Below are 22,289 nucleotides of genomic sequence, written 5' to 3'. Positions count from 1 at the left end.
CATCTTCCAGTTGCTTTTGACTTACAGTTTCGAGATATCAGTTAAGCAGTTAAGTCTTCAGAGGTCAAAAGATTTTTGTCTGACCCAAAATAAACCATATATCCAACATCATCAACTGGAGTAAGTAACAAAAAAGGGAGTGACACATTTTATTGAGGTACTAGAACTTTAACATTCGCTTTTTTTTAGTTTAAGCAAAAATGAAATACTAATAAAACCCAAAACAAGCTGGTGGAGGCCTGGATGGATGCAGAGACGGAGGTTATTGATTCCAGGTGTCAGGATGGTCGTCACTTTTCAATTTAAATCAACATTTCAATCTCTTTCTTCTGTTTCCTGTCCTGTCGTCCTGCAGCCACAGAGATTTGAAGCCTGAGAACTTGTTGTTAGACGAGAAGAACAACATCAGGATAGCAGACTTTGGCATGGCGTCTCTGCAGGTCGGGGACAGTCTGCTGGAGACCAGCTGTGGGTGAGTGTTTTCAGCCACATCGAGTAAATCTTCACACTCAAGTCCCAGAGTCCTAAACAGTGCGCAACGTGTTGTTCGATTGTCTTTTCTTTTTCACCTTTTGTTCATCCTGTCTCGGAGTTGACACCCCTTCTTCACACATAACACTGCAGCTGACAACCTAAAGTTAGAAAGGGATGGAGCAGAGTCCTTGCTCTTTCCCACGTTGCCACACAACTCCTGCAGAAGCAGCAACACGTCTTTGTTGCTTTTGTTATTGTGAAATAAACGATGTCTTGTTGCCATGTCAGAATGTGGAGTCATGAACAGGATATTCTTAGTGCCTCAGAAAACATTGTTTATTGAGCTTCCTGTTCTTGTCTCTTCCTGATGCAACAAAATCTGGATGGTAACAAAGTAGTTTCGGATTCTTCGCGCTGTGCAAGTATGGAAAGAGGAATCCTACAGGAAATGAAGTAAAGGCCGTTTTAAGTAAAACATGTGTCCAATCTTAAAGGAATAAAGAAAACGGAGCAACATTATTAAGCAACCCCCCCTTCAGACAACTATTTTATTTGAGTAAATTAATAAAATATTGGGTGTATCTTTAAAATAACACACCAGCTTTAGTGAGATGCGTGTCTTGCTGATGTGGGCTGCCGTCTAAAGATGCTGCGGCTCCTGTAAGGTCCTGGTTGTTTGTTCCGCAGGCTTTAGAAAGCTCTGCAAGATACAGACTGATCCGATGTGTCCCGCCCGCCACAGTTAACCTCAGGCCAACCTGTGTTTCATGGAGTCAGTCAAGTGGAACAGCTAAAGCCAGACTCCTCCGGTTGCACAAGGGAGAGAGAGAAGAACATGTTGTTACTGGGCAAAATGTTCTGCCTACAGTTACTGATTAGTCCTCAGTATAATTCAAACACACAGGCGCCGTTACCCCTTGAAATAATGCGACACAGAAGGGTTTATGTTAAAATAAATGTGTATGTTCTGATGGCCACGACGGGAAGCTCACCTGTGTGGTCGTTAATGAAGCAAACATGACAACTGCAGTCAGAACCACTACGTTCCCAGTTAGAATGAATTTGGTGATTTAAGGTCAAAAGATTTTACATATCTGCAGCAGCTTTTAAATTACTTCATTTTAATAATTACATGTTGAAATACAGTTTCATTGTACAGTATGTGCTCCCGTTACATTGGACGCACTCTGGACGTTTAAAAATCAAGATCTGTTTCCTCCCTTGTTCCTGTTTGACTGAATCATGCAGTTCTTATTCGTTGCTGTGTAAATGTAGATATTTCAAACTATCCATTATTCTGAGCCCCTCTAGGACATGTTGACTTAAAAATGGATCTTTACAGTTCATTCTTGACCTTAATCTGCTTAATCTCATTAAATGTGTTGATGAGGATGTGATATGGTCAAAAGTAAGTAAGGAAGGTATTACAGTATATCTTTAATATATAGAACTTTTAAAAACCAGCATTACAAAGGGCTTCACCACTACAAAAACACTTAAAATATTTAAACAAAGCGTCCCACATCCAGGTTTTGTCCCTCGTGGGTTCATCCGGCCCTTGTCAAACTCATATTTTAGCCCAGTTTTACTTAAATGCCAGATATCTTTGACCTGGAAATGACCACAGCCATGCTTACAGGATGTAATAAATGCCAAGGGGTTTCATGTGTACAGAGACGCACTGTTCTCTATCGTGCAGACGCAACATAAGACGACATAAGTGACCAGTGCAAAGAACAGAGCGTCTGTCAGACACTTCGCTGATGCAGACGGGTTTTATGAAGAACCTCTGAAGGATGCTGTAAATATCTCGCATGAGTAACAAGATGACTCTTCCACTTCATATGACGTTAATGAAATTCATTAAATGTCACTCAGCGACCGAGTCGCTTCAAGCAGGAAGGATGAAAATTTGCTCTGGTGTAATTATATTGCAGTTAGTGCATTTTGACACGTCTGTGTTTGGGTAGTTCAGATCGACTGGTTCTGCATACATTAGCATAATTAAGTATGATGTTGGCAATGATGGACGGTGTGTTTACTGTGGGATCTGTGCTCGTGTAGCGCAGAGTTGGAAGAGTTGCGCTCTCTTGCTTCATTTGTTGTGATTAATCCACGCTGAGGAAGGCCGGAAAAATGTTGGGTTGTTCAGGAGATGTTGAGCACACACACCGCAGATCTTTATGACTGCAGCTCCGGTCGTGACCTGTTCCCGAGTCCTCCCTTTCCTCCTTCAGTTCTTGTGTTCTTCATTTACCTTTTATCTCAGAAGATCCGAAGCCATCAACATCCCCCAAAACTTAACTGCTCTTCTTCACTATCAATAATTATACTTTCAGACTTGTAAAAATGGCAGATTTTTACCCTGTACTTTTTGGTTAAAGGTGCATTCCTCATCATCACACATTGCTCCAGCTTCTCTCCGTTGGCTCCTTGTCACTTCTACAATTGTTTTTAAAATGTAGCTTTTGACCTGCAAAGTATGAAGTGGACGGGGGCCCCCTGGCTTTTCCAAGGTCAAAGGTGATCATGCTTGTGCAACACATGCTCACTCCCGACTTGTCACATAATGATGCTGAGTCAAGGCCATTTGGCGTCGCTTTTTAACGCCCCGGGTACCCCATTAGCGTCATTTTTAGACGTTTGAGGCTCCGCGGTCAAGTTAGCGACGCTTAGCAACATCCGGTAAAGTTAGCAACAATACATATGTAGCATCCGGTTACACTTTCAAAATCAAACGCTAGCGTTTCGAAACATTGCCGTTTTGAATGGACTTCCCGTGAGTGTCTGTGATGAATTCCTCGGATTTTACGGAAGTACACGTGATTTGCATCTAAAATAAGCTAAAAACACTGTTGTGCTCCTTTTTATATAAAGCATTTCACTACTTTGGCTGTTGTTTGCTGTGAAATTGTGTCACATTGTGGAGACGGTGTCGGATGCTGTCATATGTTATTCAACAGGATGAGCCATCATCACAAGAATTTGGACTGAGGCCATTTCATGTTATGTAATGCTCACTCAGCTAACAACTAATAATCCACATCAGGCAGTAAAAGTGTCCTGGATGTTTTTGGTTAAAGTGGTTTATATTTCTTCAGAGATTCACCTGGTCACTTTATTCCTCGTGTACAGGTTGTGGCTGCTGGCTGAGTGTGCAGTCTTGTGTGATTTTGTATGTGGACTCTCCAGCATAACCGCCTCTTTGCCTCTTCTACAGATCTCCGCACTACGCCTGCCCAGAGGTTATCAGGGTAAGTGCTCTCTCTGTGTTTCGTTCTTTCATACAGTAAAAGCGGCTCCGGCTGCACTCTGCAGAATGGCTCTTACGTCTCCTCTCTGCATTCACTGCGCTCGGCCTCTTCGTCCTTCACTGGATTGAAACACACTTAAAAGATCAGATTTTTGTGACGCAGTCTTGCACGTCTTTGTCCATTTCCTCATCTTCCTGTGAACATCAGGCCAAAACCCAATGATGATGCCCCCCCCCCTTTATCTAATGTACACCACAATGATGAAGACTTCCTTATTCATTTTCTATTTTGCAAACACGGGCACACATTTGGTTTTAACTTTGTTTGGGGCATTTTTCTGCCGACGTACGCTGTGTGTGTGTGTGTGTGTGTGTGTGTGTGTGTTTGCCCTCCATCCCTTTTTTCTCTTTTTATGTGCACACACACACACACACACACATAAAGAGTTTTGTTCAATATGTATTTGGTTATATAGTTAGCCTGAAACAGAGCTTGTATCATGGGACGTTTTAATCTGATTTTAAACAGATGTTGTACGGTTTATTTTGTTAATGTAAACCTTGGCGTAAAATTGATATTTAAAAAAGATTTTCAAAATAAATGTTACAAGAAAATACCAGTAACACAACAAGGAGTTAAAATTCAGCAGCATCTTGACATAATGTCCCAACTGTCCTAGATCCACGCCTGTGTTTGTATTTGCATTTTGGGAATCAAAGAAAGCAACTAACTGACATGCTGACATGTTAGAACAGGTAGGTTTTCATCCCAAAGTAACGCCTGCAGTGCAGTCGCCATCACATTGCTGATGTTACGTTGAAGCAGGGTGTGAACTACGGGGGAGCTTAATAAGACATCAGCTCCCCTAAAAGCTTGATTTATGATATTTCAGGTTGGTCTCTAAAATATTGACAGCATGATTTATTGCCATTCATTTCTACATTTCTCTATCATCATGGATCCATGCGTAAAATCAGGACTGTCAGACTTCATCCAGACCGAGGGAACAATCACAGACAGTCCGCAGCGGGTCGGTCGCTCCGCGATCTCCTGGCCCCGGACGCCCCGGACGCCCCAATACTGTGAACGGCTTGTGAATGTTCCCTCTGGCTGGGTGAATATTACCGTGCACTCCTGCAGCTGGGGGCTCTCCGCAGCGTCGCACAACTTTCTGAATTCTTCCCTCTCACGGAGAAAAGAAAGGTCAGGTCGCAAACACAGCCGCAGCTGTTGTGTGAAGCGTAATTGTAGCAAAATGGCTACATATGATAATGAGACAAACATGCCTGATACGTTGACAGTCACCCCCCCAAAGCGAGCTCCCCCGAAAGCTATGGGATAGTTTGCACACTGCACTGAAGGAACATCTATAAATGGGTGCGGTTTTTTTCCATTAAGTAAGCTGCCAACGCTCAGAGCAGTCAGGGCGATTCGCAGTTCGGGAAAAAGAATGAATGTTGCACAGAGTTTATGATGTGAATCTCATCGCTGTCTGTCTTCACCAGGGAGAGAAGTATGACGGGAGGAAAGCAGATGCATGGAGCTGTGGAGTTATCCTGTTTGCACTTTTAGTGGTGAGTCACAGCCGATGCACCAAAACAGCAGCAGCAAAAGCAAATAAACGGACCTTTTTCCTTGGAGTGAAAGTCAGGTGGCACTTGGTCCTAATGTTGAATTACAGAATTAGTGGATTCACAGATTTCAATTTGGGCTTTAATATCCAAAGGGATTTTATTTAGACGTAAGGTCCCGTTATGTTATTCACTGCCTATTGGCCAGCTCCAGGATTTGTCTCATCAGGATGTTACATCATCTCTACAGAATGGAGTCGAAGCAACAGAGCATTTACTAGGATTAGTAACCGTAACTTAATGACTGAATTTTAAATTGTAATTCCTTACTACGCATTACTGAAGAGAGTAACTACAGTACAACAACAATTACACTTTCTGGTGTGTTCTTGCCCAACACTAGTCAAGTTTTCATCCGACTTTAACTTTGAACAGAATTGAAAATGTGAATTAATGCTGGTTTCCATCCACTACTGCAAACACATGAGTTGGTTGACGGAGATAAACAGCTGCTGTAGCTGATTCTCCAGTCGCTGCCATTAAACCATTGCAGAAGAAGAAGAAGAAGACACAACGAGGTGACGCTCCAGTAGAAGCTCAACATGATGACATCCGACATTTCTGTTAGTGTCGTGTGTTAATGTGAGGAAGGGAACAGCCTCCTCATCGCTGCACGCACATCTGATGTTTGCAGCTGTTTCATGTACGTCAGCATTTATTCACCAAGTCTGCCTCCTTTGCACCAACTTCTCCACCTCAGCCAAGTGTGAAAACCTTATTTTAATGTGAGGATTTACAGCAAGTTGTTTAGCGAGGAGTTTACCTTCCTTACTGGGGCATCCCATGTGATGCCTTTGTCATATGACTCTTCGTACTCCAACCTGAATCTACTTGCTAACCTTTGCTAAAGATTACTGGTTTGCTCCAGGTGACGCAGGCAAAAGTTTGTAGCTTACTTGGAAGGTTAAACTGTCAACCTACAGATTATAAACAGTATACACTGGATACTTCAGATTAATTTGTTTTTATAAACCTTTTCCTCTCTGGGATTAAAAGTCATATTTCTGATAGGACATATAAACTGGACTCATTGCTCTTTTCGACTCTTCCCCTCCAGGTGTTTTATCCTATTTGTGATTCAGAATATGCTGTCACAGGAAAGCTGTTTACTCTCCTGGTCTGATGCAGTGTTGCTGGGGAAAGAGAAGGAGAAGTTGATTTAGTTTAGTTCCTGAGGCCAAAGTATTTATGCTGAATGAACTCTTTACTCTTGTTGTTGTTCCCAGAAGAATGTCCAAGGTGAAGAGAGAGGTCGCCAAAGCGCAAAACAAACTCCCTGACAGCAGCTTTTTTTTTTGCAGAGAGTCAACATCTAGGAACTTGGGGCATCGTTAATACTGAAGTCTGCTCCATGAAGGCAGTCTAACGTCTGCGCGTCTTACACCAGTTGGGATTAAATTAAAGATGGATGCTGGAAACACACTGTGTACCAATAAATATTTGAAACCACATTATATATTAAATCAGCACAGAAAGAAAACCGCCGTGCGCCTGAATGACCTTAATGCTCAATTTCAAATTATTGCCAAGACCCGTTGTTTTTTTTTAATTTACTGTTCACATTGTTGTTATATGCGGCCCACGTCAGACTCCAGTGGGAACTGGCTCCGGCCTGAAAGTGACCCTCATGCCCAAAGGAATAATACATCACACTCAGCACGCTGTTGTTGTTTATTTTCCTCCCGGGGTCACAATTCTCCCGATTTATGACAAATGTTCACAAATTTGCGTACTTTTCATTGCCTTCATTAAAGTTTCTAGCCTTGTGCAGCCTTGCGACGCAGCAGATGGCTCGCCACCCCCTGCCCACATACGCTGGAAGAAAATTTGTGAGCAAATGATAACGAGGACGAGGAGAAACAGAGCCACGTGTTTCATTATGGCTTTTTGTGGCTTTATCATTCACCGCAGCTCCCGCTAACACGACGGCCGCGTGAAATCTGATCTGACGGTCCAGACTGAGTTTTAAAAACATACGACCTCTATCTGATTTGGACCACATATGAAAGCGGCCTAAATTCAAACTGGAAAAGATCACAGTCCATGTGACTGTTACAAACAAATCAGATCTTAGTCATCAACTCTGAACTATACATTGAAGAAGAAAACGATAAGTAGGTAAGATAAATAAAAATAAACATACTGCACGGTCCTGACTTGAACCGGCAACCTCGGATACGGGAGGCGGACGCGTTGACTCCGATATTGATGAGGATTTTATTTTTTTTTAAGTTGAGAACCTGAGCCAAGGTGCTACGGATGGTAATGTCACTGTCAGGCCAAAACTGCTTCAGGTGTGAAATATCTCAACAACTACAGGATGGATCAGAGCTGAATAATCTTGATTTATGGTCAAATAATTTGCAGTTCTAATAATGGATTTTAAGTTCTCTGATCTAAGGAATAAATCAATGGAATAATTTGGATAATAGTTGGAATCAAAAAACATTAGCATGTTAGCATGTGCATAACAAAGGCTCTTCATACCGGCAGCAGCATTAAAATGTGACAGTGACAAGTGAGCAGTCACAACCAACTAAACACACACACCAACAACAACAACACCACGCATGTGTGTTCTTCTCTTGATTAAGATTGAGCACATAACAGGGTCATCATGTGAAGATAAATCTCTCCGCCTGTGTTGTTTAGATTACCCAGGCAGTGTCAGCGGCCATCTGGCTCCGTCCTGCTCGTTTTCAGTGAGGAGGAAACGGTATCAGTCATCACGTCACTGGAGAGCAGAGGCAGAGCCGGCTGGCTGCGACACACAAACTGCTTCATCATCGCTAACTCTGATGACTGATATCTCTCACGGACCGCTTCCAGTCCCCTCCTCTTTGTCTGTGAACACCTGACAGGACATGTGCATGATGGGTGGATTGTTCGGGCAGTTTGTTCTGGTTTCTCATCTCCCAGCTGTTGAACAGATTCGAGAACTCTTGACAACTCCTGGCCTGATTGTCACAGAATATAGTGGAAGTAGATATTCACAGTCCCCAGTTGACGATTCCTAGTGATTACTGGACCTCCTGACCTTTCCTCCAGCGCCACCATCAGGCAGGAACTCCCCTTTCACCAACACTTTGGTCCATGAAGTTGTCTTGCAAACGACTGACCACATTTTCTTTCATTAGTTTCGGGTATTAATACTTCCAAGAAGATGATGTGTTTTGAGGAAACTGACTAGTCCTGTAGCGCCACCATCAGTCTACCTGTTCTAATCTTTACTCAAAAAATGTCTCAATCTACTGGGCAGGTTGCCATAACAACTCTGCTGAGCACATTGAGATGATCGTTTTCAATTTTTCTACATGGATATCAACCAGCTGCACATGTTGCTGCAGAGCCCAAAGCGGTCTTAGATAGTAGAGAAAATATTGGTGTGTAAAATCTGTGCGCTTTAACGGCCCAACTAGCACAGAGTAATAATAAACATACCATAATATCCTTAAGACTAATAGATTACATAATTTTAATCTCCTTTAACCTCCCTGCCCTTTTTAGATCAAAATGTGCATCTGACATTGCTTTCACCTACAGCATTAGAAACACTGAAACAACAGCTAGATATATTAGTTTCTAAAGTATATTAAACCTGTGTGACGACTATAACTCAGCTTCAACAATTCATTACCACAGCGGAGCGTATATAAGCCCCGCCTCCGCTGATAATAGAAATACAAACGGATTCCTGCCTTTTCTGGAGAGATAAAAGACAAACAGAAAGAAAAGAATAGACAGTACAGAAAGGCTTATTTATGTTACTGTTGTATTTGTTACTATCTTACAATAGAGGAACTGTACAGAAGATTAAATCTGTGTTGTTGTCGTGTTTTTCAGTTGTTTGATGTTGGCGCGTGGTCATAATCCATGATCCTTTTCTGTGTCAGTATTACACCAAACCCAGATCCTGAATATCTCCCAGACAATGTATTCACAATGTTTTCAGTCACCAAAGTGTGAGCTGAATCTAAACGTCACGCTCCAGGTATAGAGTGACCAACGCGTCCTGGTGTCTCCTCCTTCCCTTTTCTCCAGGGCGCCCTGCCTTTTGACGATGACAACCTGAGGAATCTTTTGGAGAAGGTGAAGCTGGGAGTCTTCCACATGCCTCACTTCATCCCTCCAGATTGTCAGAACCTTCTGCGCGGTATGATCGAGGTGGATGCCGGCAAAAGGTTCACGGTAAGCTTACCTAACATCACCTCGGCGCCCGGCCCGGCTGCAGAGCAGGAGAGAGCTGAAATCTTCAGTAGACTCGTGCTCGGTTCGCATTTTCACAGTCTGGGCTGTTGCCTTAGGGGCTGCTCAGGCTAAATTTAGCAGAACTGCACCATGACTGGCCCTGCAGCTACTGTGCTGCATAACATCTTTTCATCTCAAGCCAAGGATTTGTTTTGGCTCAGAATAGAAACACTGCAAAAATAACAAAGGGTGTGTTTAGATAATGCGCTCTCACTCGCAGTTGTTCTGCATGTTATTTGAACTTTGAACAGTCAGTCTGGAATAACAACGCCTGCACATCTGATACGCGAGCAAAATCATAGCAATTCATCTTAAAGGGCCAATCCCCAGTGACTTACATAGTTTTGAAAATCACTGGTTATTTACCACAGTTTATGATTTGCATTGTGAAAGCTCTTACCTAAACTCACCTGCAGTGAGAACACCTAACATTTCCAACAGAGGTCCTTGTTGATTCAGAGGTCCTTGTAAATTATTCTCAGCCCCTGAGAAAACAAATTGAAGGTTTTGGAGAATTGAAATGGCTCGTAGAATGAAGTGCTGCTGCAAGGAGAGATGATAAGAGTCTGTTCTTCAAGGCCCCATTCATCTATCTAACTGTTCACTCTGGTCAGGGTTGCAGGGGGCCGAAGCTCCAGCGTTGGACAAGAGGCAGAGTAAACCCTGGATCGTTTTTATTTTATTATTCAAAATCATGCAATTGCACAAAGCACACATTTGCAGGAAGGCGGGAAGCTTCCGGTCAGACAACAACATTTGTAAACAGCAAAACAAATAGTGTAGAGTCGCGTAGAGAGCCAAGGCTGCTGGAATAAATATTTGTGTGCAGGTGTTATTATCTTAATAATGTTTACTTCCTCTTCTTATTTTCGTTGCAGTTGGAGCAGATCCAGAAGCACACGTGGTACCTGTGAGTATCCACCTGTCCATTTCCTTCCTGTTTCTGTCTGAGTGCTTGTATTTATGTTCACATTTAGGGAGGTATAGAAGGAAAAATTCAGCAGCAGGTAATGCAGAAAAATAATAACACTCATCATCAAAAGCAGTTTTTGAAATCTCTGATGGAAGCTTCTCGGAGAAGAAGCGGGTCCATTAGTCTTGAGAGTGAGAGCTGTGTTTGTCACAAAGCTGAGAGGGCAGCTCAAACATCAGCGCGCTCCATCGCTCCTAATGGACCTCTGATCTCTAATGGAGTTAGTACTTCTGAGTTTCAAATGATTCATTTCAAATTACACTTCAGGTTCAACCAAAACATCAGTAACCTCATATTTAATGTTGCGTATCCCTTAGCGCTGTCCACTGGTTCAGACTTCTGTCAACCACTTGATTACAGTTTGTCCATCAATCCTATTAGTAATAAGAACATCGTACCCTCCAAAGTAAAAGCTGAGATCTGAGAACACAGTGACGGCACCAAAAGGATGATTCAGAACGAAAGCCCAGTTCATGTGAACGTTAAACTCCTGATGTACTTGAAGGATTTTTACTAATACAAGTACTACAGAAAGAACAGTAGGTCAAAGGTGAAGCAGGAAGTGGGTCTGTAAATAGTCAGGGTAATAATTTCCCGGACGTTTAGCTGTTTGTTTTCTCCTCCGAATCCGTTAGTCTAACCTGGAGGTGTCTTTCCAGCCTGTGTGACTGCTCATGTTTGTTAGCTTGGTGAATACTGAGTAATTATTTCTGACTGAACTGATGGCAGAAACGCCAGAAATGCGACGCAAACTGATGAGTTATAAGTGTGGCTGAGAATCACAGATTTTGATTGTGTGTTTCTAAAATCATTACCAATTACTGATAGATCTAAATAATAATGAGAATGTGACGCCAGGTGTGACCAATTCATTTATTGTTTTTGTTATTCATTCAATTTTTAGTTTGAATATGTTGCATTATTCAGGACTACCATATATATATATAGAGAGAGAATATATTGTTTTTTATTAATATGTTATTACAGGGATGTTTGAGCCTTTTTTTATCCTATTAATACATTTTTATTAGGTTTCAAGTTTACCTATTGTCTAATTGTTGTCTACTTATGAATACATTGCATTTATTTGTGTGTTAGCACCCTTTCATTAGTCAGGTGATCCCTGAGCTCGTAATATCAAAGTTGAAATTTATTCCACTATACACTATATTGATCTTTTCACTCTCTTAATGCTTAAATAAAAATAAACTTTTCTACTCTTTTACCACTGACATAGAACTGAAGCATCCACAATTTGAACTCACTAAATGTTTTGTATAGAAATATAATGTATTTGTATTTTAATTTAGTTTATTCCACATGGATTGTTTTGGCTGAAACAAAGCATTTTCTTTCTGCCACATTTCTCTATTGAGCTCTAACGTGGAGTTTACGCTGCATACCCGACTGCTTCCCTTTCAAGTTGTTAGACTTGTTTGCTTGCTTATCAGGAAGTCTTGTGCAGTAGAGCACGTCTCCCTTCAGGTTTGAGCTGCCCAGTGTGCTCAATTAGAGGCTTTTTCCACCCTAACATGATTTGCATTTTGAGGGAATCATTTGTTTGTACAAGAAAGGTCATCTTCAAAGGCAAAAGCTGCCAGCTACTGGCAACTTTAGTTAAACCCTTTGCTCAGTGCCAGTCTCGGCCTGTCTGTTAGCTGCGTGTGTTGTGTTGCAGAGCTGGAAAGAATGAGCCTGAGCCCGAGCAGCCTGTCCCCAGGAAGGTGGCCATCAGGATGCTCTCTGCGACCGAGGAGATCGACCCAGACGTCCTGGAGAGCATGCACTCGCTGGGCTGCTTCCGAGACAAGGAGAAACTGGCCAAAGACCTGCTGTCTGAGGAGTGAGTGAGGTGGAGGAGGAGTGGGAGATAAGGGCTGACGGGATAAATATATGAGACGGCTGAGAAATTGTCAGTTTGATGAATTCTTCTGTTTAACGTGTCTTGTGATGATGGAGCATCTTTACCGTCCCGCTCTTAACCAATGGGCACTCAGCTGACAGCGAGCTCTCTGATTCTCTCCAGTGACAACCAGGAAAAGATGATCTACTTCCTGCTGCTGGACCGTAAGGAGAGGTATCCCAGCCAGGAGGACCAGAACCTGCCGCCACGCAATGAGATTGGTATGCCAGTCCACCTGAGTGTTGTTTTTAAAGGACAGGTCCTGATTCCAAAGACATGCAGGTTAATTGGTGACTCTAAATTGCCCTTGGGTGTGAATGTGAATGGTTGTTTGTCTGTGTGTTGGCCCCGCGATGGACTGGCGGCCTGTCCGGGGAGTACCCCGCCTCCCGCCCAGTGCCAGTTGGTATTGGCTCCTGCGACCCTGTACACAGGATAAGCTGTTGACCGTACAACTGTACAATTTAGTGATTCATCATCAGGTCAGCATTTCATTGTGTTCATCTGTGAAACCAATCAGCCTTTGTGTTTAGTGCTAAATGACATTACAAGGTTGTTTATTTGTCATTACACAAGATCCCATCACAAAAGTCCCTTAATGCTACACATATAGAACTTTACAGATAATTAAATGTGTATTAAAATATGGTAACATATAAATAAAATAAAACAATAGGCACAGACACCCAGAAGTCTCTGCAGAGCTGTCATTTTTGGGGAGAATGTAAACAGCAAAAACAAGATGATAATGTTCACATTAAAAAGTCCTGAGTCCATCTTGACTGTGTTTGAGCACCAAGCATCCAGAGTCCAGCTGGAGTCTTGCTCTGACAGCTCGGAAACACGGTCCGCCCGCCGACTGATTGATCCGGGATGTTGTTGGCGCAGGTCTCTGTAAAGATGTGGGCACAACAGTCTCTAATTTCCGTTGCTTTGCCAACATTTTGTCCAGTCCGGACCTTTAGGAGCAGCCTTAAGTCCAAGCTGGCTCCTATCACAGGTCTCTTTCCTCTCCTCTAAGCGATCACCCACCGTGGTCCGGTTGATCGGGCCGGTTGGATCGTCTGAGGTCTGCTGCTCTTTAATCCAAAAACCCGTCTTCCTTTTCCAATGGCTGTATTTCTGTCACAGATGTATTTTGGCAATAAAGCCAGAAGCTCAAAGCTGCACACGTAGACCACATAATTCAACCCTCCAGATAAAATCTGTCAAGATAAAAAAACACTCTTTCTTTAATTCCTGAAAACTGACTTTGGTGATTCGGTTTCCTGACTAGTTTCTGTCCTTGTATTATGCCGTCATTGACCTTTGACCCTGATCTGACCCTGACATCTCTCAGCAGACCCTCCAAGGAAGCGCGTGGACTCTCCCATGCTGAGCCGTCACGGCAAACGGAGACCGGAGAGGAAGTCCATGGAGGTGCTGAGTGTCACAGAGGGAGGGTCTCCCGTACCGGTGCGACGAGCCATCGACATGGCAACCCACGGTCAGAGGTGAGCGACGGAGATCTGCGCGTGTGTTCACGAGCATGGACAAACATGTGTGACACACACACAGGTCGACCAACAAGGTTGTTCAACGTGTAATTGATGATGGTTTTTATCTGTTCTGATAAATAATGCATTTAATCCCAGTTCAGCGAAGTACGGGAGGGACGTACAGCTCAGCAGCACTTCTTCAAATTTATACCACAGACGCCGTCTGTTCGCCCTCAGTATGACCTTACTTCACTTCTTCACTGAGCTGAGCTGTTTTAACTTCACTGTGAGGTCAGGCCACAGTTTTAAATCCTCCCCTCCTTCGCCAAACTGCGGTTAAATACATGACGCATCATTCTCGCTCTGCCGGTTCTAGATATATACTGTACGTATTACACGAGACCTGACATAAACTCCTGTTTCAGTGCGCTCTTAGCTCTGGTGGAAAATCGTAACAAGTGTTTAAGTGCATGGACAGGGCTCTCAGGTGTGTGCTACGTGTGTGTAAAGTGTGCATGGAGCATGCAGTCAGAGAGGACCAGAGGCCTGAAATGTGTTTGGCAAGTTGGTGCATAAAGTGACTGCAGATGTTTGTATTGTTGGCACGGCCTCAAAAAATGTGCGCTAACACTCTGGCTTATTCCGTGAAAGAACATATTTTGTATTCTAGGTATGACATGAGCCTGGACACATGCTCGCTCTAATCAATAAAAAATGATTACTTTATGCGATCAATAAAGCACCATTACACTGAGGTCCAGGTTTACTGAGAACTGGCCACAAGGTCATTTGTACATTTTGTGCATCTTGCATGCAAACTTTTATTTTTCTACTTATATATGGAGCAATGTATGTAAATCAATCCTTTGTGCCCTGGAGTTTCCTTCATGTAAAACTCATTTACTGTAGAGCTTTACATTTTTTCCACTGTCCAGTCAGCCAATTGTTCCAGTTTATTTCCTAGCAGGTCCTTCATTAGGTTAACAGTCATGCTCATAGTCAGTGACCCACATGAGTATTCTCTGATACATTCTCCCTCCTGACTCGTCACATATGGACGCTTGGTCAAGACCCCCTTTTTTAACGGCCTGGGTACCCTAAAGCAGGGGTCAGCAAATAAGTCTGGCATCGGGCCAAATTTGTTTCAAGTCATTAGAAGGCGGGCCAAAACATCGTCAGTTGACCATTTACTGTGTGTGCGATTAGCTCAGTTGGTCGTGCACAGGACTCCCGTTTGGAAAGTCGTGTTCAATCCTCACGTGCTGAACTGGTAATTTTCTTTTTCTTCCTTTTTCAAAAAATTTATTGTGTAGAGATCGTATTACATATTATTAAATTTGATTGTGTAGACACCGTGTACATCACAGCGATCTGTCCACATCAACCTCATTTTCGTGTCCCCAGTATCTCCAGGCAGAGGAAATTCCTGCTTTTCACATTCTGATCTGACGGCTTTTTCAGAGGTGTGTCAAGTAAGCCAGAGACTCTTTTGAATTTCCTTCAGAACTTTTCAAAGTTAAAGCTCTCCCTTAAACACGACATAAAGCACTGCTGCAAATATGTTCTCGCGCTTTTATTTTGTAGGCACAATCACTGAAGCGGAAGTGATAATGTGAGTAACTTTTGTTGTCATGACTGAGATCTATTTCAGCACCAGCTGCTATAATAATATAATAATTTTTTTTTTTTTTTATCAAAGTAATCAGGCCACAGCCCAGATATTATTGGCTTGCGGGCCGCCTGCATAGGGTCATATTCACCGTCCGGTTAGACTTAAAAAAAAATAAAACTAGTAGTTAACGTTGTGAAACGGAACTATTTGGTTAGGTTTAGGAAAAGATCATGGTTTGGGTTAAAATAACTACATGACTTATGTGATTTAGGTAACTACACGATTATAAAGCCCGATTTGCCAGTCGGTGAGCTCGGCGACCGTCCGGCTGTGATCAGGGATCGATCTGCAGTCAGCAGTCGTTATGTGTGAACTACTCAACGAGGCATCACTGACGCATCGCCGACGCCAGCCAGATATCTAGCGCGCCAAATATCTGGTGGAATCAGCCGACTCGACATCCACATCCAGCCAATCAGAGCAGGCAGCTACTTTTTCACCGCAAAACCCTTTTTACTCAGATGATCCCTGCTGCCTGCCTGTGCTGATCCAGCCTTTCACCCAGATTCTTTGTCTTAAGAATAACAAACAGCTGTTTCGAGTGTAGGTTTGTGTCATGTCACGTTTCACATTTCACGTGTTTTCTTGACCAAACGTGGTTTGGAGACCAGCGTCGGGTGACCGAGCCGCTGTCAGCTCGTGTAGTGTGAACAGCACGGTGATGTGCCGACGCTGAAAGTCGTGTAGTGTGAACAGCACGGTGATGTGCCGACGCTGAAAGTCGTGTAGTGTGAACAGCACGGTGATGTGCCGACGCTGAAAGTCGTGTAGTCTGCACGAGCCTTAAGTTTCATTTGTTTCAATGAACAGTGGTCTCCTGGGTAAAAGTCTGGTTTCTGACCCACCCATCTACCCAACCACCTCCTTACTCTGACCTCTCTGTTAGTTATACTCAGCCTAGTTTTAGCGTTCAACAATGACACTAAAGGGCTTCCTCCACTGCGTTACTATCTGACGCCGAGGGGTCTTGATCATGCATCCTTATGTGACGACATGGGAGATCCATACACTAGGTTGTCTCGTTATGTCCACACAGTAACAGACCATGAGATGCAGTTTAAAGTCTGCTGTGTATTTCAACAATCATTTCACAGCGGACACAAATGTACACTGTGATGATTTCTTCAAGTTTAGCAACCTCTAAATGTCGGTTTTCATAGCTTACTGTAATTAATGGAAACTAACAGCTGCCTGAGATGTTCGAAAACCTTATAAAATATTTGCTATATGCTTCTGGAAATGGTCAGTTGTGATCTAAAGTATGTGTGACTGGTAGCTATTAAGCATATAAAACCCTTTGAAGAGCTCTCATCTTCACTAATTGAGTAACTTCAGGGAGTTAGTGTTTGAGGCGCTTCCAAACTGGCTCTAATAAAAACATTTTCATTAAATGTATATATCTAATGCAATGACTGAAACAGAGAGGTAGCTCTCTTTTTGTTACAGAATTTTTACTGAATAGCAGGCTGGGATTTGTGAAGCATTTCAGAAGACGTTTTTCAAAGTACTTTGACAGTCAGTGAAAACAACAGACCAGCAGCGCTCAAGTAAACAAAACAATGTCAAATAAGAGTAATGACGTATGGCAATACAGTAAACACTAAATAAAAGAAAACAAAAAAGACCGAAAGAATAAAACATGAAAAGATGAAATGAATGGCGTCACATTACATAAAAGCGAGTGGATAAAAGTTTGGTTGGCTGAGTTGAGGTTAAGCAGCTTTAACGTTGAGCTGTTTGCCCTGAATCTACATTCATTTGGCCGTCATTTAGTATCTCTGAGACGGGCAGTCCGAGCACTGCAGTGTCTACAGTTACCAGAAAGAAATGTTTCCCAAAAAATAAATATTTTTACCTTCCACCTCCTCCAGGAGCTGCTTTGATTCACCATTCTGCAAAATGATGACAGAAGATGTTCAGTTTAAAGTAGATGTGCAGCTGGAACCTGCTGGAGAAGAGAGAGGCGTTTCAGAAGAGGGTTTTTATTTATGTCATTAAATGTTCACATGTAATGATATATATAAATATAAAAATATAAATCTGCTCTGACATCCTTCAGAATCTTCATAATTTAAGAGTCATTTATCATCAACATTCATCTGAAACTCGAGTCTGGATCTGAAGCTCAGACTCAATCCCAACTCGTCACATACGGGCGGGCTGGATCAAGACAACGCTCTGGGTACCCTTTTGGGTCATTTTTGGACATGTTCCACGGCTCCACGGTCAAGTTAGCAAAAATAAATATGCAATATCTGGTTAGACTTTCACAATAAAACTACTAGTTTACATTATTAATGTAGTGTAAGTGTTGCAGTTTGGTTTAGGCACCAAAACTACTTGGTTAAGTTTAGAAAAACCTCGTGGTTACTGACGTGTCTTAACTTACGTCAGTTAAGTTATGTTACTTGCGTAACTTACATAACCTACTGAACGAATAAAAACACTCAATATTGACTTTTTTGTTTCACACAGGAAACGAACACCAGACTCCTGGGTGAAAGTTTTAGCTACAGTAACGAAATCACATAATAACTTTCTAACTACGTATTTTCACAATCTTATACAGTTTTTCAACAAACTGCAACTTTCTTGACTTAAATTATCTTTTAAATTGACAAACATCATGTGTGTAATTTAGGGATGAAAAAATGTGTTGCCTCTCATTGTTTACTACCGTACGTACTCTTTTCCCAAACAAGGTCCCATGGTGGTCCACCGGAAAGGCTCTCTAGCTGTAGAGGAGAGATGAGGTCTCTGCTGCTGTTGCAGTGCATCAGTTTTTCAGCAACATAGCAGTTCTATCAACATGTGCTGGACCAACAGTGAGCGCTTCACAGAACTGAATCAGCCTCCTGATCATTAGACGTTCTCACAAGCAGCATTAAGTTTCATTTGTCCGCTCTGACAGGGCGCTCGTAGATCAGGTTCACACAGCAGGACCTGATTTGTTATCGTCACAGAGCCTGCTTTAGCTGCTGTGCTGTTTTTACACTTCTGACGCTCTGTCCTCGCGGATGAATGATTCAGCAGAGTTTATAAAGCTGAACATTAAAACCGTGTAAACAGGTTCCAGGAGATGGATGTATGTCGAAATAGTTTCTGTAGCGTGTTGAATGTCCCGCTGGCTCGAGCATGACCCATGAACGGGTTTTCTCCTCCTGGTTTTTGTCTTCTGATTTCTCAATCTGTGCATGCTCTGGGTTTTGTGTTGCTCTTTGTTTCATGGTGATTTTTTTTTTCATTGCATAAATTTAAAGTTTGTTTCTTTTTAGTGCTGCATGACGTGCATTAGGATTCCACTTATGTGACTGCCTTTCTGTCTTGTCTCTTGATTTTCTGTCTACCCCTCCTTTTTAGCAAATCAGTTTTCAGTAAAAGCTTGGATATCACAAACGCTAACTGCAGCAAGGAAGAAAGGTATTGGTCGGCTCCGTTCGTCGTACTTCCTCTGTTTATATGTGGTGTTAGATCCATTGTGTTCCTTTGTTTTAAGCATCCATTAGTTTAGTGTTTAGTGCTTGCTAAAGTCCTCCACATGTCTTTGTCTTTCCCTTTTTAATGTTGCATGTTCTTTTAGCTAAAAGTCTTTTACTTATTTAACTTTGTAACAGAAATGAAAATGAAAACTTAACAGACAGCACCTCGCCACAAACAAAAATATCTCAGAAAAACACTGAAAATCTGCACTTATTTCAAGAATAACTTGAAGTGATGTCGGCGAGGGAAAAAAAAATGCTGCATTAGCAAAATGAAAAATGTCACAATTTTTGAAACAGGTTGAAATTATGTCACTGCAGTTTTTCACTGGTTTAAACATATATAAATATAAAATAAATGGGATACATAAATATATAAATAAGGAATAAACCGCATAATAGACTTTGTGCAATGTGTTATTTACATTTATGTGCAATTGAGTTGCGTTTGTACAAATCACAACAGAAAACTGAGTTTACAAACAAAAAACTTCTTTTTTTTCTCGCCAAACACCCCTTTATATCGTATGAACTCATTACCGCTCAGTCAACGCTGCTTGCCCTAAGATGACGGTATGTCGACTCAAATGCTTGGTCGTCTGGCGGACATGTGTCCTTGGGAGTTGGGAGACACCAGAGAAAGAACAACACTCCGAGAGAATAAAGATGACCTTAACGCTGCAATCAAGTGTAATATGAAAAGGAGAGGATCGTCACCAACTCTGCAGCTGTACGGAGCTTTTTAGCCTCTTTCAGCTCCTAGTTTTAGCACATTTTCTGCCAGCGTTTCCAGCAGCAGCAAACAGCAGACAGACACAGATCAGCTGGTGGGTTAGGAGGTAGCAGCTCCTCAGGGGTTGGTGGAGACCAAAATAGAGCTAAAAGGAAAGCGATTATTGGACTCAACATTCAGGAATATTAATGTTACGCTGTGTCTGCTGGATGTGCAAATAGGCAATTGATTAACCATAGCTCTTTTATAATGTGTCATGTTTTTTAATGTGTCTTTTAATGTTGTCTTCTGCCACAAAGTGAAAATAATCAGTTAACGTAGATGAAGTGGCGTGCGTTTTACCAGTTTAGTTTGTTCATTTTCATGAAAACATAGCTTTTGTAGCCCAACGATGTGTCGAGTATCAGCATTAGATTAGATCCAGCATGATGCCACTGTAGTGAACATATCCTAAGGTAAATTAAAGATGCTAGAAGGTAACACTGATACCAAACCCCTGACTGTATCAGCGTGTTGACTGCGAGAGAAGGAGCATAAAATCTTCTTCTCTGTGAAATCTGAAAAATAGCACACTCTCCTCTTTGCACCCACTTCCTCTTTGACGTTATTCCCGCAGCCCTCGGGGGGCAAAGAGAATTTTTAGGTCAACTTTTCTTTCTCCTTCTCTCGCTCCCCCTCCTTCCCTCCTTCCTTCCACCCATCTTCACTCCTCATTGTCAGTGTGTGTGGGTGAGTTTACATTTGTTTGTGCCAGTCTGTTATGTCAGTGAAGCACAGGGGAGGTCGTTTTCATCATCCGTGCCGTCTCCAGCCTCCCTGCGTGGCTGACCTTGTGCCGGGGAAACACAGTTTGTCGATGTATTCGCAGCCCGATGCAGATTAGCATAAATTAATTGCCAGGAATGCAGATGGAGCACAAACAGGATATGGAAATAAGGCTCTCACTCCCTCTGAATAGTCCTTTATCTGCTCATCATCTAATTGGGGAGATCCATAAAATGAAGCATGTTGCGTTCTCCTCTTACGCTCCCTCTCTCACCAGCGGTGAACCATGAATTCATTTTCAGATTTCAAACACCAGCCGGCACCAGCTTCCCGAGTGTGGACCGGACGGGTGTCACAGTTAATGAGTTGCATGTGAATTGTCTGACGGTGTGGAGAGTCTCCTCACCGTCATTAATGGAGCAGCGTTGTGCGCTGGCAGTCATTTGACACTTCCTCAATATTAGTTAACACAGCAGATACTGTATGTGTGACTCTGATCAGCACAAACCTGTAGGTAACGGGCAGATCGGCACGCATGAGCAAGCAGCTCTGATCAGCGTGTTTATTACTGGAAGGGAGAAAGTGATTTTATTATTTTACATGTGCAGGCGAACAAACAGTGAATGTATCTGAGATGTCACACGCACGCATTTTATTGAAGTTTGAAGACTTTCTTCGGTTGCAACACATTCTCACTCCCCACTCGTCACATGTTGACGCTTGGTCAAGGCCCTTTGGCGTCGCTTATTAACGCCGTGCGTACCCCTTTAGTGTCATTTTCAGACGTTTAAGGCTCCACGGTCAAGTTAGCAACAACAAATATGCAACGTCCTGTAAAGTTAGCAAATAGGCAATGTCCAGTTAGACTTTCAAAATAAAACGCTAGCGTTTCAAAACATCGCTATTTCGAAATGTTCTTAAAGTCGTGAAACAATTTGATTCGGTTTAGGCACAAAAACTAGTTGGTTAAGGTTCGGAAAAGGTCCTGGTTTGGGTAAAAATAACTACGTAGGTAAGTTAACATGTAAGTTAACCAACGTCACTTGCCTAACTTTTGCAATTTACGTATCTCGTGTAACTTATATAAAAATAATTAATATCGACTTATGACATGAACCCCAGACACCCTCCATCCACCCCAAGCACCTCCTTTCTCAGTCTTTTCTGTTAAATATCATATACCTGCCGCTACAGGGCTTCGCCCACTGCGTTGAACCATGACGCTACAGGGATCCTCAGTGCGTTACAAACTGACGCCATGCGTCCATATGTGACGAGTCGGGGAGTGAGAACGGGTTGTTTCTTCCGGTCCAGGTCTAAAGATACAGTATTACACAGCAATTGTTTGTCAAGTTTAAACAGACTAAACAATTGAAATTTGATTCCATCAGTCTGCTGTAGATCATACGGCTGATTTTTAACAAACTGTTTTTGTAGTTGTCACCACACCTGTGCTGAAGACAGAAACAACTAAAACAACGAAGGGCAGATTCTTAAGGATCACCGCCTCTATAAAATAAGCATTGAGTTTTTATTTGTCGCATGAAGACATGATCGTTTTCATCAGCCAGTTGCATACATGACTGTATGGGGAAGATACTTAGAGAAACCCTTTCACAACATGCCTCATGATGGGTTATTATGAGACACGAGAGAGAAACAAAGAAAAGATGCAACAG

General features: G+C 42.4%; 1 protein-coding gene across 1 annotated transcript in view; it reads left to right on the top strand.

The window, feature by feature from the left end:
* LOC123959243 (serine/threonine-protein kinase BRSK2-like) overlaps positions 1-22,289 on the top strand; it is a 50,629-nt gene that overhangs the window by 4,363 nt on the left and 23,977 nt on the right. The window contains exons 2-9 of the mRNA XM_046033193.1: positions 356-472; positions 3,695-3,728; positions 5,234-5,302; positions 9,401-9,547; positions 10,486-10,517; positions 12,259-12,423; positions 12,607-12,704; positions 13,826-13,976. Coding sequence (XP_045889149.1) covers positions 356-472; positions 3,695-3,728; positions 5,234-5,302; positions 9,401-9,547; positions 10,486-10,517; positions 12,259-12,423; positions 12,607-12,704; positions 13,826-13,976 — 813 coding nt within the window. The remainder of the gene's footprint in view (positions 1-355; positions 473-3,694; positions 3,729-5,233; positions 5,303-9,400; positions 9,548-10,485; positions 10,518-12,258; positions 12,424-12,606; positions 12,705-13,825; positions 13,977-22,289) is intronic.

The sequence above is a fragment of the Micropterus dolomieu genome, linkage group LG20 (assembly GCF_021292245.1).
Source record: "Micropterus dolomieu isolate WLL.071019.BEF.003 ecotype Adirondacks linkage group LG20, ASM2129224v1, whole genome shotgun sequence".
Taxonomy (NCBI): domain Eukaryota; kingdom Metazoa; phylum Chordata; class Actinopteri; order Centrarchiformes; family Centrarchidae; genus Micropterus; species Micropterus dolomieu.
The sequence above is the reverse complement of the archived record's forward strand: the minus strand, read 5'-3'. Positions and strand labels throughout refer to the sequence as shown.